This window comes from Columba livia, chromosome 6 (genome assembly GCF_036013475.1).
Source record: "Columba livia isolate bColLiv1 breed racing homer chromosome 6, bColLiv1.pat.W.v2, whole genome shotgun sequence".
Lineage (NCBI taxonomy): Eukaryota > Metazoa > Chordata > Aves > Columbiformes > Columbidae > Columba > Columba livia.
The window spans coordinates 23,094,140-23,111,746 of NC_088607.1; the positions used below are offsets into that span (position 1 = coordinate 23,094,140).

The 17,607-nt window shown below is 37.0% G+C and overlaps 1 protein-coding gene across 5 annotated transcripts in view; it reads left to right on the plus strand.

The window, feature by feature from the left end:
- VCL (vinculin) overlaps positions 1-17,607 on the plus strand; it is a 54,962-nt gene that overhangs the window by 21,342 nt on the left and 16,013 nt on the right. For 3 of the 5 annotated variants that reach the window (XM_065067566.1, XM_065067568.1, XM_065067570.1), the window contains exons 3-11: positions 1,087-1,237; positions 3,054-3,162; positions 5,574-5,696; positions 5,957-6,117; positions 11,870-11,963; positions 13,067-13,214; positions 13,818-13,971; positions 14,978-15,153; positions 16,332-16,522. In XM_065067566.1, coding sequence (XP_064923638.1) covers positions 1,087-1,237; positions 3,054-3,162; positions 5,574-5,696; positions 5,957-6,117; positions 11,870-11,963; positions 13,067-13,214; positions 13,818-13,971; positions 14,978-15,153; positions 16,332-16,522 — 1,307 coding nt within the window. The remainder of the gene's footprint in view (positions 1-1,086; positions 1,238-3,053; positions 3,163-5,573; positions 5,697-5,956; positions 6,118-11,869; positions 11,964-13,066; positions 13,215-13,817; positions 13,972-14,977; positions 15,154-16,331; positions 16,523-17,607) is intronic. The other 2 variants (XM_065067569.1, XM_065067567.1) reach the window with 1 other exon arrangement.

Consider the following 17,607-nt stretch of genomic DNA (forward strand, 5'->3'; position numbering starts at 1 on the left):
TTTTACTTTCTAAAAAAAGTGTTTTCCTGTAATGAGCGTCTCATTTCTAGTATAGTTAAATTTGGATGTAACTGTTAGATTCTACCAGTTGTGTTAATGAAGAATGTAGGGGAGAAAATGGGATAACTGTGTAACTTTCTAATGGTACTTAACTGAAAGTACAATAGTCTGTTCAAGTGGTCAGTAGAAAATGGGCTATATGACTAGTATGAAAAAAGTTGTGATAAGAGGTAGGATTGCTGTAATAAAAAGATTTAATGTTTGGAGCCTTGTGTAACTTGAATGAGCACGTGGAACTCGCGTGCGTGTTAGACTGCATGTACGTTTCTGTCAAAGAAAAGGGAGAGAATGGAACTAAGTCACAGTGTAGTAAATGATTAGTTGTCAATAACATGGCTAACATGGAAGTGAAGTCTGAATGCTGTATTCCTCTAAGCTGTCCTGAACTAATTACAGCAAGAGAACAAAACCAAAAGCTTTTCAGTGTTTCAGTTCTTGATATTTTAAAATAGTTGTGTTAAATGGCTTGATGGAACCTAATTTCAGAGCTCATTTGCTTCTTGTGGTATCTTCTGTGTTACTGTAATTACATACTGTAATATCTTGCAAAACTTCTTTCCTGTTTAAGTGTGGAATTGCAAGCTGCATTTGAAATTCATACCTTATTGCTAAATCTTGTGGCTATTTGAAATGCTATTTCTGTCATTAGCGTCAACAGACTCTGAAGAGCTGCACTACAGCTTCAGTGAGCAGGGCACAGTGGCTTGATTTCCTTAATACTATGTTCCTTTGTCTTAATGAGTAGCTATCAGTTCATATTTATTAATAGCAATTGCTTCTTGAATGACAATGCAAATACAAGGCTGATAAAGGTTAGCAATTACTTTGATTGTGAAGTCCTAAAAGAATAAATGTTTTGTCCTCTCCTGTTGTCATTAAAAGTGAAAGGTGTTTTGCTGTGTTGGCACCTCTCCTTAATGACACTGTATCGACTACTGTACGTGGGATTTGTCAAACATCCCCTACACTAAAAGACTGCATGACTTCTGAGAAACTGTGGTATAAGTTTTGTCTGACTTTCTACAGAGTGGAGAATGCCTGTACCAAACTTGTTCAGGCAGCCCAGATGCTGCAAGCAGATCCTTATTCAGTACCAGCTCGTGACTATCTAATTGACGGATCAAGAGGCATCCTGTCTGGAACATCAGACTTACTTCTGACATTTGATGAAGCAGAGGTAGGAATCCCAATGTGGTTGACATAGGTATCTGCACAATAGTATTACTAATTCAAATATCCACCTAACTGAATTAGCCGTTGAGTAGATGAATGTGGTTTTGATCATTTTAGCTTGATTGGAAGCGTATTTTGCATTCCTTTCTTTTGGAAGGAGCTCAGCCTTGTTGCTCTGTTTTGCTAAGAGTATCTTTGTAAGACAAAGGTAGCTTAGATGTTGCCTGTGATTATTCCTTAAAAAGGCCAGATCTCATCAATCCCATCTTACATTTTGCGGACACTTTTCTGTATTCCCTTCACCATTCCCCTTACTGATTCTTATATTCTCTGTATCCCTTTCTTGAAAAGCCTTAGGCCACTTCCTAATGTGTCTAACTGACTCTTCAGCTGTGGCAATTTAACTGGCCTTGGAGCATGGGAGGTAATGTTGTCCAACCTCAGACGGACAAAAAAGCTGGAGTTGCAAGGAAACTTAGAGGAGGTTTTGAGTATCTTATATTAGAAAATGCTTTTGTTACACATCTTACTCTTGTGATCCTCTTTCTGGGAATGTGAAATCCTACTCATTTCTAAGTAGCAAGTATTACTCTACCATGAGGAAAGGAAGCACAAACTTAAAAATGCTGATGTTAATTCTAAATTTTACCTGTTCAACAATCTGTTAATCTATAAAATTGTGTTATTCTTCTTGCTGGTCTGAGTAGTTTAACATGGCATTCTTGTTTCTCATTTAACCAGATCATGGTACTGTTAGCACTTTCCTCTGAATTTAGGAGAATGCTATGGGATTTTTCTGTGACACTTGTGGTTGTGCATTATTATAAGTGGTTTTGAATAGATACTATGAAGTGTTATAGGGCAGAAGTGCAAGGAAGTTAATAGCTTTTAATCTACCTGGTTCCACTGTTTAGGAAATGAGTTGACTTACGTGGAGTTACTGCTTCATTGAACTAGTCTCTGATAACTGCATGTTAACCAAAAGAAAAATATTAGTTGGCAATGACTGACTTTTCACAAAAAAAAACACCCAAACTTGACTTGTCTCTATCCTACTATGTTTTGAGATAAGCTAACTTTGGGACAAAACTGAAATGAGTTTTAGAGGAAACTGAGCTGTTCTAGGGACTTAACACTGCATGTGACAGATACGAATTAAATGTTAGTTAACTCATTCTGCAACGAGAATTGTATGTAGTGTTGTCAGAAACAAGTGGTTCAGGAGCTTAGAAGACTAACTGATAGAGAACTCTGGTTTGCAATCAAGTATGAACTGGAAAAGTTAAGCTGAGGCAGGTGTCCAGGGATAAAGTAGAGTTTCCACAGATTTTTTTTTTTGTGAAAGCTTAATATGTTTGGTCTACCTTTCCCACTGGAATGCTGGATAATGGTTTAGCCATATGTAAACATGTATTTCCTCTGAAAGCTGAGTCTGCTTTCTATGTAGTTTTGCTATGTGATTTAAGTCAAATATTTTTTAGTAATGAAATTGGAATGCAAAACTTCAAGTATGCTAGCATACTTAAATTCACTTCCATATAATGTGTTTTCTCAATGCTATCCTTCATTTATCATGCAAATTGATAACACTGTAGTAGGATTTTGCATTTATGAGTAGTAGAATGATGATTACATATTGTTTTTGTCGATGTAGCACTCTTGAATAATGACACTGTACGCAATTTAATCAGTATCCCAGACCTTTGCCCATATGTCAAGTTAGCAAATGCTATACATATTCTGTTCTAATAATAGGCTTAACTTCTAATTCAAGTGTAACTTCACTTCATCTGATTAATGATGGAATGTTCCTTTTTCAGGTCCGTAAAATCATCCGTGTCTGCAAAGGAATATTGGAATATCTGACGGTGGCAGAAGTAGTAGAGACTATGGAGGATTTGGTTACATACACAAAGAATCTAGGGCCAGGTTTGGTTTGCTACAGCCTATCATAAACATACGAAGTACAGTCTCTTCCACTACCTTTTTCCCCCTCCAGCACCTTCCTCACCCAAGTTTGAAGTGTTTTGACAATGTTAAAACAGTTGCTTTGAAAGTGTCTGTTGGAAAGAGTTTTACACTAGAGGCTGAATGATGATTATTTTCTGATTCACATTCTCTCTTAAGAATGCAGAGGAGTCAAGATGTTGGCAAATTATATGTATGGTACTTTTCCTACACTATATCACAGAATCACAGAATGTTAGGGATTGGAAGCGACCTTGAAAGATCACCTAGTCCAATCCCTCTGCCAGAGCAGGAACACCCAGATGAAGTTATACAGGAAGGCATCCAAGCAGGTTTTGAAAGCACGCATTAGTAAGAGTAAAACCAAAAAATTGAAAAAGCTGTGTTATTAGGCACTCACAGCTATGAAGTCCATTAAGCGGATAAAATGTCTGTACTAACTGAGATGGTGAGGCCTATTAGGAGTTTTTTGGAGTACTATAAGCTATATGTCGTATATTAACATCTTAAGGAGGTTGTGGAAATAGCTGTCTTGCAGTATAATACAAAAGTACAGCTGTTACAAAATAATTTTTGTTCATTATTTGATGTTCTTTCACTAATTGTTACTTCACGGTGTTAAGGCATACTTTCACTGGTGGAAGTAAGCAATTGGTAAGTGAAGCCTTGGGTTGCTATAGAGAAAATCTGCCGTTTATCTCTGTCATCTACTACTCCAAATGCTTTAGTTTCAGCAAGCATGAAGTAGTTTAGGTATTAAACAGAAGCATTCTATAAAATCTAGATGTTGTGGTGGTGATCTAGGAAGATGTTGGAATTTAAGTTACATTGGACTAAAGAATGCTTATATAAACAGAATGAGAATCTAGTTAGTACTCTATAAATAAGAATACATTTGTAGTGTAAGAATAACTAGCTCATAGATTAAATGGCTAGCAGCTCTCAGGTAACGGAGTATGTTTGTAGATTATCCTGTTTTTATTTAATGTCTGTATACCCTGTTTCTAGATGTGAAAATCTTTAGGTTCCATATCAAGGTATAGTGTTCTCTAAACTTATTTTGTCCTGTGAGAAGTTACCTTCAACTAAATAGATTTTGCCTTATTTTGAACAGGAAAAGAAGCAAAATTACTCTCTTTGGCTCAATCACGAGCATTTGGGACTTTTCATTGAACTTCATAGACATAATTTGCTGTTATGTGTGTCTGACAGAGGTTAGAGGTGTTAGGCGAGTGTCTTAATTTCTTAGTGAGATACAGGCTTGTACCTTTATTGCAAATAACTTTCTCTAAACTCATGCTGTTCTGAATAAGTAGTTAACCTTGTACTTATGACATGCTCTAGAAGCACTGCCTTTGCCTGAACTAAATGCTGCTCGATGCAGCCCACACCCACAAAAATTTCTATGCCTCTTGTCCTTGTTCCCTTCAGATAAAACAATGGGCATCTGCACTTTATGTGAGCACTAACAGGAATATGAGCATGGAGAGAACAAGATTGCCTGTTCAGGCTTGTGTCCTTTGAAAGGAAAGGTGGTTCTGTATAAGTTACCCTGCTAGGCTGTCACTTTGGGGATTCTGCTACTTTTTAGTGTTGTAATTAAAGCTCATTTAACACTTCTATTGTATTAAGATGCCTAAGATGCTAACCAGCAGAAAAGTAATTCTGCCAGAGAGCATACAGCTTTCTTCCAGTTTTCTCCTCTCTAGGAAAAAGAGAGAGTGGGACCACAACAGTACCAATTTAAATCAGCCTAAATTCTTAGGAAGCTGTGTCTAAAATTTCCACATGTGCTGTGTGGTGAATGTCACAAGTCTTAGCCATTGAACATATATTTGCTCTAGAATAAATTTAATTCTTTATACATCTTTAGAGCACAGGAATGTTTCTAGCAGAACTAAAGTATAAATAAATACAATTCTTGAACTCTGGAGGAACCTCAAGGCAACCAACCAAAAAAACCCCAATATTTACTTTTTTCTGTCACTCACAATTAAAGCTTTGATCAAGTCTTAACAGGAAAAATCTCCCCAAACCAAAAAACTTGTAAATTAGCTTCCAGAGTTCATGAAGTGGCTTCATGTCTGAAAGTAGTGATTTCAGGTATTTTCCTATTTTATTGATGGGATTTTAAATCATTATTTTTGAGGATTCCATTCTACTTTGCATAGTGGCTAGATTTTGAATCAGTGGCTTCTCTGAAGCATCTGGAATGTGTTTTAAGTAACAGCTGCTAATACTAAGTTTTAAACTTCAGTATAGTTGTCATAATGCATTACACTTTGTTCTTAATTAGAAAACTCAACTGTTGCAAATTAGGCTTAATATTGCTGTTCTTTGTTATGACTGTGTTCAATTACTTTAATCTTTAGGAATGACAAAGATGGCCAAAATGATTGATGAGAGGCAACAGGAGTTAACTCATCAGGAACATAGGGTTATGCTGGTAAACTCCATGAATACTGTGAAGGAGCTATTGCCAGTACTTATTTCAGGTATTTTCAGCTTTAATTTCTAATATCACTCGGAATTGCTGTCTATTTTGAGCTGCAGTTCCAATGTCTCATCTTTATTAAAAATAACAGCCTTGACTGATTGCAAATAACTGTACTTATTGTATTAAAACTACAATCTCTTTGAGATAAAATGGTCCATGCAAAATAAAATGTACAACTTCTGCATTAATGCAGTAGGTCACCTTAAGCACTGATAGTATCTTTCCTGTACCTTTTTCTAATCTATGGTATTGTCACAGCTATGAAGATTTTCGTAACGACAAAAAATTCTAAAAGCCAGGGAATAGAAGAGGCATTGAAAAATCGCAATTTCACAGTAGAGAAAATGAGTGCTGAGATAAATGAGATAATCCGTGTACTACAACTCACTTCCTGGGATGAAGATGCATGGGCGAGCAAGGTATGTTTCACACCTATATTTATATATGAAAGTCTAATTTTTATCTACTGTGGTGTATGCTTTACAAACCTGGGGTTTTGAGACTGTTGAAATATGTATTTATGCATCAGTTTTGTAACACTGTAATCACATAATGTAATCTCTTCAAGGTCAAAGAACATCTTCAGAGATGATACTATTAATGTATAATTCAAAATTAGCTTTCTCTCAATTAGCTAGGTTAAAGGAGTGGAACATTTGAAGATGGCTCAGTGGCTACATAATAATATTTGACGGAGGGAAGTTAGGTAAAAGTTGGTTTTATACAGTGAACTGGTCTTGTAGTTAGGCATTCATAAGTGAGATTACCTGAGATTTTTCTCCTAGATACTATGAGAAAAGATAGGTTGTTGTCACATTCCTTGTACAGAAGGCCTAAAGTTGAGAAATTTTAGTCAATTTTGCGGATCCCTCATTGAATGCTTCCTCATCCCCCTGCGCCATTTTTAGTCTGGATGTGAGAGTAAATTTCAGGTGTTTGTATTGTCTCAAAGAAATACATGTTGGATTGAACAACCTTTCCGTCTAAGTGTGGTGTTGGTGAAGCTGGCACATGGGCAGTTTTGGTTCCTTACAACTTGGCATTAAGCTGAGCAAGTGACTGCAGCCACTTACCTGGAGTTAAGTGGTGCTCTTTGGTGATACCCCCTGAAGATACTGATGTGTCTAGCAGAACATAAAGCAGCTCTGACAGACGGAATCGTTAAAGTGTTATTATTGTGGGCTTACAAATACAAGTAACTGTGTAACTGAAATTCCTACCAGTTTTTTTCTACCTTAAATTGCTGAAGGGATTTTTTTTTTAAGGGTTAGTGCTCTGAGAAATGAGTAACTGTAAATGTATTTAAAGAAAATATTGAGACCTGAAGCCAGACTTATTAACAAATGAAATCCTGCAGAAAATCTAACATTGATGTAATCTAGGCATTAAAATCACTTCGGCCTATATTGTTTGGCACTTGACCCTTAGTTTGCATTTTGAGTTATTTTGTCACTATCACTTCCTTATTATGACTACTTTATGCATCTTTGTTTTTGTTCTCCTGTTTCTTACCCTTTTCTCACCTTTAGAAGGTAAGCTTTCTTCCACACCCTACACCTCTACCTTGTACTAAAACCAAAAAAGCATGTCTGTGGGATTTTGTGCTGTGTGCAGACTGTGTGCTGTGCAACTTTTGTGTGCCAGCTGTGACACCACACTTATGTATATACACAAAGCAGTTTTAAAAGGATCTTAATAGCTCTGTCTAGCTACGTGGAGAGTTGGCTGTCACTAAAAGAATGGGAATTGCAAGCTGAACTGCATTAAGACTGTCTTTGAGTCTGATTAGAGTTTGCCCAAGATTTCAGAGCACATTCTTGCTGAATGCTTTTGTGTTAATTTATGTTACTAGTCTCTGTAGCTACAAATAAAGGGTCCAGTCGTGCAGGAACAAGCTTTCTGCATGCCCAGAAAGCTTTATTAAATCAGGAGTTTTGTCCGTTCCAGAGTATTTCACCAGCAGCCTTCTTTCAGTTCAGGTGGTTCATGTTCTTCAGGTCTAGGCTTAAAACTTCAGTTGTATGTGTGTGTTTTTTCATTTCAGTTTTATTTTTGGATTTGAGCATTCCCATATTTTATGAAATCAAATACAGTTTTGTTTTATTTTACAGAAAAAAAAAAAAAAGAAATTTGTGGTAAAAAAAGCACTGTTGCATAAAGTTGGCAGTTTAGCCTTAGGAAATTCTTACTTCTCTTGCTTGCGAGGCAGAGTAGTAAAGGTTTTTATTAAGTAGTTGGTGTATTAGCAGTATTTCCAAATAGAAAATATTGGTCATTGTGTGTAATAATACATAAATATGTTTTGTGGACTAGTATAATCAAAGTATCATTCTCTTCTGAGTTGAGAACTCCTTAACTGTATTTTGTGTTTTGAGCTAAGATACCTGACAATTTGGAACTGTAGCACTGGGCATTAACCAAATAGTTACCACAAAGAGTGAGTTTGAGCTGAAAAATGCAGTGGGATGAAGAAGCAGGGACTAGTTTGCTAATGGCCACTTACTACAGACCTTTTCCTGTATTTGGATGTATGGATAATTCATTATTTTTTCTGAGAGGGGGTAGCTCTAGTTCTACATGAGATTACTGTTGCAGGCATTTTGTACCTGGTGGTCAGGGGGAAGATATTTTCCTCATGCTTTCTGGAGTTAAGCTGTGTTTGGGGATGCACAGCCTTGAATTTTTTCCTGTGTAGAACATGCTACTGTTGATGCTAAAGTTTATTTTATGTTTATTATTCTATGTTGAATTGTTTATGTGTTGAAATATCACAAAATCTACCTAGAGATTGTAGGGAATGCATGAGTGTTTGGAGCCAGCGTTGTAGGCCTTTTTTGTAAACTATTTTGTTGGTCTTTCTAGACTCTGAGATGCATGTTACTGTTATTGGATTGCAATAATCTCTACTTGCACCAGCAGTGGATATTTAAAAACAGTGTGCTGATTTAAAATTGAAATACTGAGCAAATAGTGATCTATAACAAAATCTTGGGGGGGAGGGAGGGAAGTATTTATTCGTTCAATTCACCCTCAATTCATAGCTTTTTACTTTCTTTTTCCCTTGAACTTTTCATTTTACAGAGGAGTTTAGCTGTCTCTCTTATGGTTTTAGTGTTTATTTTTAAATAAACGTGAAGCAGTACTCAATTCCAAGATCTTCCATTTCCATAGAAATGGAGGGAGTGAAAAGTTGTAGGAAGCTGAGGAGTATCCAGTATCTTGCAGGATTGAGCCCTGGCTGGTGACTAAGGCAGCTATTCTGCCAGAAGGCTGGGTTTGCCTGTTTCCTTCCAGATTGCCTTCTTTGGTAATAAAATGCAGATATTGCTGGACTGGACAACTTTATTGAGTCAGAGGTTGTGTTTTATATTCAACTAGAGATTGTGTAGTATTTATTTTGCCTGTTTTCAAAGCAGTGCCAATGCTACCTGCTCCATGAATCATCTCAAAATTCTTGGTAGTGGCAGAAGTGATGCATAAAGATATCTTGAATAAGGGCTCATTTTCTTTAGGAACTGATTTGCAAAAAGCCAACTTGCTCTTTTCCCTTCAGACAATGTTGCCCTGGTTGTTTAACTTGATTAACTTGTTTATCTCTTCTGAAAAGATAAAGCGCTGCTTTTGTTAATGACATTCCTTTTGTCAACAGGGAAACTGTGGGGTGAATTTTTTTCTGATAAAACTACTCTATATGAAACTTTTTTTTGCAGCATAGTCGTAGGACTTTTTATTTTCTTGCTTTCAACTGATATTCTGCTGGCAAACCCCAAAGAGTAAAATTTGAAACATATTATAGTTAGCTGTTTAGGAGGGAACAAGGCAGTTAAACAGCTCCAGAAATCAGGAGTATCAAGACACTTTCAAGCAGTAAGACCTAGAGCAAGTTGTGCTGCTTTGTTTAAATTGAATAGTTCTGCTTTTGTTTTCCTGCTTAATAGCCTGGACTGGTGGCGAAGTCCAGACATTTCAGGATTGCTACACCTTTGTCTCTTGTCAGGTATCTGACACCTGGCACAACTGTATCAGAAAAAAGCACAGTACCAACAAACTGAGCTAGGGACATATTCTAGTTTCCTATTTAAAAATTGCTCATCTCCTTACAATGAAAACTCCTTATTGGGCTAAAATTGCAAGGGATTCCTTGCTGTGACAGTTTGAGCTGTGAAGTGGGAAATCTGTCCTTTAAGAGCAGTTTTTCTGGAACACTACACTAGGATCCCACCAGGTTTTTTAAATAGGAAAAGGGAACAGTGTTTTGTGAACATGAGTACAGAGATACACAGGATAGGACAATTACACTGTAGAGCAATGCAGTTATAGAGCCTTCATATGATGGGACAGATCCTGTAAAAGCTAAAATACCTGTAACTTTGTGTCACCCCATATAAGACTTTAGGCTCAGAGGCTTTTACAGAGTTTGGCTGAAACAGCAACTCTGCAGGCAGCTGAGACAATGCAAAAGCCTGTGTTAGTAAAAAGGGAGGAGTGTTAGTAAAAAGGGAAGGGCAAAGATGGTTTTCCCAACAGTCTGCTTTCCTCAGCCATCCCACATCTATCATCTCATCAACACACTAAACAACATCTGTTGCCTTTTAAAAAATTCAGTTAGCTTTTTGTTTCAAGTTATTTCTGACTAGCCAGGCCTGCGGTAGACCATGCATTCCAAATGAAAGCACATTCACCCCATATATAAAACAGAAAACTGTAACATGTACCTTCATTCACAGTTGTTAATGTTTTTGTCTAGATTTGAATATTTAAGTAATTATTTTCTTGTCATATATTAAATGCACAGTTCTCAAGCTATAGAGAAGATGAATTTCAAAGCTGGATATCCTACCCTTTTGAAGTTTTTTCATCAGGTCCTGACCTAAGCTCCTAGACAGTTTCTAGATTTGAGAACCAACATACCAAGTGAATATGATTCTGCTTTTGGTGTTCTCTCTCAGGCTGTGATTCCAGAGCCCTTAAAAATGTCCAGGAGAGTGTCGCATGACCTTTCGGAAAGCTGGTTGCTGAATTGTATTATAGCACCTTATGAACAACGGACAGACCAACATGCCTGAATAAAACTTGCTTAAGTGCCAAAATGTTTACAGTGATGTATCTTTGAGACTAAGCATGCAGAATGAACAACTCCGGAAAAATGTGGCAGTTCTTAAGTGTTGTCAGGATATCACATGCTGTTCTAGATACTGATTGCTGATGCTAGTGGGCTTCTCTTCACAAGAGTTGGCCATTGACAGTCCAATTCTGTTAAGTGTGGAAGCCAGGCTTCTTTTTGTCATCTGTATCATGAGATGTTAGGTGCATTTCAAATTATTTCCATGACATGTGTGGTAAAAAGCTATTTTGGCTTTTCCCCAACTTTCTACTTAAGGTACTTCTTACTCTTTTCACTGTCTCTCCATTTGCATAGGATAGAAAACTTGTGGCCTCTAGTGGAGAGATGGCACATGAACAATTAACAGAGTCTGCAGAGAAATGAGAACTAGATGGTTTTATCTCCTCTAGTCAAAGAGGTGTTGATAACAGCAGCATAATAGTCAAATAAGCAACTTCTCTGATGCTTCTGGCAGAGAATTTCTGAGCTTGAAACAACCACATGTGAATAGATGTGTTTGTCTCCAAAGACATTCAACTCCATATCTGAGAATTCCAGGAATTAGCTGGTGGTTTGTTTTTGTGCAAATAGCAGCAGTTTGACTTTAAGCAGCAGAGCAGGTGAAAAATGCAGAAGTGAAACCTCTTACACAGAAGTACATAGTACAATTTAGTGGGCCATTTTTGGTCTTGGAAAGTTTAATCTCATTGTTTCAACTTCTCTACGTGCCCTGATGTACATGAAGTCAAAAATGGAACTAACGCCAAGATGTGTGCTTCTCAGAGCTCTGACTTGAGAAATTAAACCACTAGTAAATAAAGAAATAGAAAAATCACTAAAATTGCATGCATATTTTCTGCATTTTGAGTGAAATGAAAATGTGTGTCTTAATTGGAAAGAAATGATTATGACCTGCTAGTTTGAAAATGGGTTTGGAGCTGCTTATATGGGCCTGTTTCTGTAAGCAGACTGTGCTTCCTAGAACTTCTGTCTGCTTTGGCTGTGTTGACTATTTGTGCTTTGACTGTTTTTTCTTTGAGAATCATTTTGGCGGTTTCTCTTTTGTAAAGGACACTGAAGCCATGAAGAGAGCTTTAGCCTTAATAGATTCAAAGATGAACCAGGCAAAGGGTTGGCTGAGAGATCCAAATGCACCTCCAGGTAATAGTAAAAAAAAAAATAATATTAGAAACAAAAACCCGTAAATTGCATTGATCAGTATTTGACGGCAGTAGTTGCTAATACTTAAAATACCCCCCTTCTGTATTTTTATTTCTGCTTAACTTCATACTTGTATAACAGTAGTTCTTGACATGCAATTTTTAATATGGAAATCTACCATAAATACCGTAGCTACACTCACCTTTACTTATATAAAGTTTTTGTCTTTGTATGCATCTTTAAAGCAAATAAAACCAAATAGAGGCCTGTTCCATTTGGACTTTGAAAGACCTTGTCTGAAAGATTTCTTCTGAAATTGAAGCCAAAATAAAAGTTGTAAAAGTTGGAAGTGAATTGTTATCTGTGAAGCTGCTGGTTTTTCTGTTTCTGACCTTATTCTTTTTGCCACAGTCATTTCCAGAAACCTCAAAGTTATTTTCAAAGCCTTCTGTCATTGACACTGGCAATTAATGGAAAAAAAACTATTTAAAATTCAGTAGCTAAGGTCAAATGCAAATATAATTGTAGAACTTACTGCAAATCAGATTTTACTAGTTGTGTTTCTTTGAACTAACCTCATAAAATGTTTGTCGTCTCAGTATTCCTTATGGTAGGACTTTTGAGCCAATTTCATTATTATAATTTCATGGAGGAACCAGTACCTCGTGGGTACTGGCACTTGCATTATCCATAATGCTGGAGGGGGTGGGATCAGGGTGGGTTGCAAGTAAAAGCAATGTTGTTCTTCCATCTTCTTTAGCCTAAATCAAGGCACATTTGCATCTGGCTGAAGGCTACATGAACCTTGCCACGTTATTCTTTTCCTTCTTAGCCTGAATTACAGATTCTATAAATGAAGTATTTATAGAAATTCAACTATGATAACAGAATGATTAAGTGACTTGAAATACATGGTGCGCATTAAGGCTATGCTATATTGTTTCAGAAATACTGTCCCATTATAATTATCACATTTGGTGTATATCTTATAGTTTTTTATAAATGTGTTTTCGTGGGTGAACCTAATGCAATGAATGTGGTGGGGCATGGTGAGACTAGCGGTTTACTTGTACATGTTTTAACTAACTAACTCTGCATCTTAGGAGATGCTGGTGAGCAAGCAATAAGGCAGATCCTTGATGAAGCTGGAAAAGCAGGAGAACTGTGTGCAGGCAAAGAACGCAGAGAGATTCTGGGAACATGCAAAACACTGGGCCAGATAACTGATCAGCTGTCTGACCTCCGAGCTAGGTAAATCTATTGCTTTCAATGGACAGTTTTCCAATACTATTAAAACAGTTTATCTGAACTTGCAGTGGTCAGTACCTTACCTGTAGGAGAGCAGGCCAATAGCTGTATTTTGCCTTTTTTACTTCAGTCTCTTCTGATAAGAAAAATGTTTTATTACACAAAATCTTAAATATATAACATGATGAGCAAAACTGCTCCAGTAGATAATTTGGTGTGTCTTTAATGTCAAACACATAACCTTCCTCCTAATTAGGCAGAAATGAAGTTTTCAACTCCAGTGTTGTCCGTTCTCCAAATAGGATATATACCTCTGACTGTAAGATACATGGTTACTCTAGTTTTCAGGTGTTTATTTGGGTGTTAGACCACAAGCAGTAGCTGTTGAAGTAGTTTCAGTCGCTGATAAGTTCTACTGAACTTCATGTACAGTTCTTGCATAGAGTTTTATTTAACCAGAGCCCTTTATCAGTTTTCTGAAGAATTACTGTATCTCTTGCAATAATTGCTGGGAATGCTCATAATCAGATTTTGTTGGCTCTTAATTAGAAAAGAGCTTTGTTCAATCTTGAGCTGACGCTGTGATACTCTTGTCTTCTTGGGCAGAGGGCAGGGTGCTACCCCCATGGCCATGCAGAAGGCGCAGCAGGTGTCACAGGGTCTGGATTTGCTCACTGCAAAAGTGGAGAATGCAGCCCGCAAATTGGAGGCCATGACAAACTCTAAGCAGGCAATTGCTAAGAAGATTGATGCTGCTCAGGTACCACTGATGTTTTCATAAATACTTCAGAACATGATTACATTACTGCTGTTAGAGCTGTTACACTAAACTATTGCAGTTGTTTCCAAACACAGCACAGTTACTGGTTAGGAAGAACATGTAGTAGCTACTTGCTTTTATACAGAAAAATCCAAAATTCAGTAATTTACAGGGTGCTGTGAATTTTGCTACAGCTTAGGACCTTTTTTTTTTGGTAGTTTTGCTAGCATTGCTTAAAAGATCAAGGTTGTGAAATTAAAATGAGGAAGAACCTTAAATTTGGACATAAACTGGTCTTTCTGAAGAAAAGAGTAGAAGAGTTTGGCAGATTTACCTGTGGGTAAAACCAGAGCCCTTTCCTTGGGTTCCGCTTTAGGAGTGGAGTTCAGGATTTACAACTTTCATGTTCATGACAAAACCAAAACAATGTTATTGAACTGCTTTTTCCTTTTAGTCAATCTTATATTTTTGTAACCATTAAAATCTGCCTCAGTGGTCAGCCTATTACCTGGTGATGATGATGGTCATCAAATAATGAACCTTCTATATATACCTTAATTAAATGTGTGTATATGTATATAATTTTATATGTATACACATGAGTATTATCTACATATCCAATGAAATTTTAAAGAAACTTGTTAGTAAGAGCTCTGTAAAGAATGCCACATGGTGCACATGGTGCACAAGAGCGTATCTGTTTTCATTTTTCTTCAGAAAGCCAGATCATGAGTCTTTAAAGCTGCTACTTAAATTTTACATCTGAAAATACTGCTGGCAAATATTGGGGAGGGAGAGAATGTAAGATATTTGGGCAGACTTCGTCTAGTTTGACATCTTTTTCGAAACAGAAAATGTGCTAGACAGTAGTAGTTTTTATGGTATCTAATACATGTTTTCTGTTAAATCGAGTTCTGAAAGCTGTATTGATTTCTATTTTTGTTTAAAAGCCTCTGTAGAAATAATACTGTTTATCTTCACTCATGCATAACTTCTTTCTGTTAAGAATTGGCTTGCAGATCCTAATGGGGGCAGTGAAGGAGAAGAACATATTCGGGGAATTTTGGCTGAAGCCAGGAAAGTTGCCGAATTATGTGAGGAGCCTAAAGAAAGAGATGATATCCTTCGTTCTTTGGGGGAAATCTCTGCTTTGACAGCTAAGCTATCAGATCTGCGGCGACAGTACGTATTATTTCTATCACTATTTATTTGAACGATTTCTCTTTGCAGTTCAAAATGCTGAGTGAAATCAGAATATTGCGGATTATTTGGGGAATATATTTTCCTCCAAGAAGTGGCAATGGACGTCTTACACTTCTGAGTTTCTATCCTGCATCTGGTAAAAACCGAATGCGAAGAATTGTTTGGGGATGAGAAGCTAACTTTTTAACACCATTAAAAAAAAAAAATCTAATTTATAAAATATGGTATCCTTTTTAATGCTTCAGCCTAATGATTTCTGTTCCACAGCCCAACTTCCATTTTCTTTCTCCAAAGGAAAAAAAAGAATAACTAGAGTTGTATTATCTAGAAAATATTTCCTTTTACTGCCTATGGAATATTTGACAGGCAAACCAAAGCCAGGAGTGAGCTCCTTTGTACTGTCAAATCACTTCAAAGGAATGACATAATGTGAAATTAAGTTTGTTTATACAGGCAAATGTCATTGTTTTTTACTAAACGGTTTACTAAGTGGCAGGGTGGTATATCTAGCATTTCAATCAGTGTCAGTGTTCTAATCTGTAACTGCAAACTATATAAAAGATAAGCCTTTCAGAAAAAAATGTTAATTTGGGTTCAGTGCTCAGCTGCAAATGATATGTCTATATTAGTTTTGCGAAAAGGATATTTGAGAATGGAAGAGGAGAGAAAGTTATTGTATAGTGATCTTCATCTGTGGCCAGTTGCAATATGGAGACAAATATTTTTCTTCATTAGTTAGACACTTTAATCATTTTTTTTTTCTTGAGAAGCAGCTGCTGCAGGTCTTAATGTGCTACCTCTTTTCAAGTTTATATATAGCCTTGGATCTGCTGCTTACTGTTCTGCTGGTTATCTATGTGGCATTATTGCAGTTGCTCATAAGACAGCCATGAGTCTGGGAAATCAAAGTCGTACATCAGTGTTATCAATGACAGTGCCGTGCCTTCCCCCGCCTCAGTGTTGCGTTGAACAAATGTGATATCCAGGTGCCACAGTAGAGGAGTATGAGGTGTGGATTTATGGGTGACAAATCTGCATTATTTGCTCTGAGGCTCAAGTGTCCAGTTTAACCTTATTTAAAATGAAGTGCCTTTCTGATGAATTTGGGACTAGCTGTAAATGATCTTTATATGATTATACTTTTTTTCAATCCTCAGTGGGAAAGGTGACTCTCCTGAGGCCCGTACATTGGCTAAGCAAATAGCTACAGCGCTTCAGAACTTACAGTCTAAAACAAACAGGGCTGTAGCAAATACAAGGCCAGTTAAAGCAGCTGTCCATTTGGAGGGCAAGATCGAGCAAGCCCAGAGGTGGATAGACAATCCTACAGTTGCTGATCGGGGAGTAGGTAAGTGTTTCTGTGTGCTCTTCCCCCCACAGTTTTATGGTTCAACATGTATAGTTGTTATGACTGAAACTGCTGCTCCTGGGATGCTGAGGATGCACAGAATTGCTTCACTGATGCGGAGTTTGTGACTGGAGGTTTATAGCCAAGTCCTGGCTGCGATATTACAGAGTTGAGCTGGCCCATGATTCTTTGTCTTCTGGAAAGAGCAACTTTGGCAAAGAATAGGAGAATGTGTACTGTAGAACACACTTTAGACTGCTCCTTGCTCTTATTATCATGCAAATATAGTATCTCAAATTTGAATTTATACCTACTTCAGCAAATTTAGTAATTAAGTCTGTCAGAGAAAAACATTAATAAACTTGACCTAAAAATAAAACATCTTGTATGGTTTCTGGGTTATCTGAGGGGAAAGCTACTTAATCAAAGAGAAAGTTGATCAGAGAATCCAAGCATGCTGTCAGTGGGCATACCATTATGGTTCAGGAGCTGCTCTACTCAGAGCTTATTGTAAACCGTTGCTGAAATTTCTTGTTTAGCTTTTTCTGATGCTGTTGCAAGTAGGGTGGATGAGGCTTGAAAACTGGATTCAGTAGAATTTTCCATAGCAGTTAAGTCTGAGCAGTGCAACTGATAATGACAAGTGGAAATGTGCCTTATAAGTAGTATAACAGCAGACCTCTAATACCTCATTTTCACACTTTCCATGTCTGTCAAGATAACTCCTATTGTGTGAATAACCAATGACAGATCCTTGAATTAAAGATTTAGTGATGTTAATAGCTTTGACGCTTGTGAAGTGCAAATGTATATGCAATATTTTAAGCAGAGTAGTGGAGTTTGGTGTTTTTGACACTTTGAGCAAACTGCATGTTGAATGAGATGTTTTTGCAGTGACTGAAAACCATCCTAATTTTGATGTTTCTCTTGAACATAGTAACCTGAGAGGTGGTTGACTCAAAGAAGCACAAAACCTAAACCTAATTTTAAAAATTTTTAATCCAAAAGAAAAAAAGGGAACTAAAATCCTACTTGAAGTCTGTCAGTGCCTAGTTAATCCTGAGACTTGCATACCTACTGAAAGC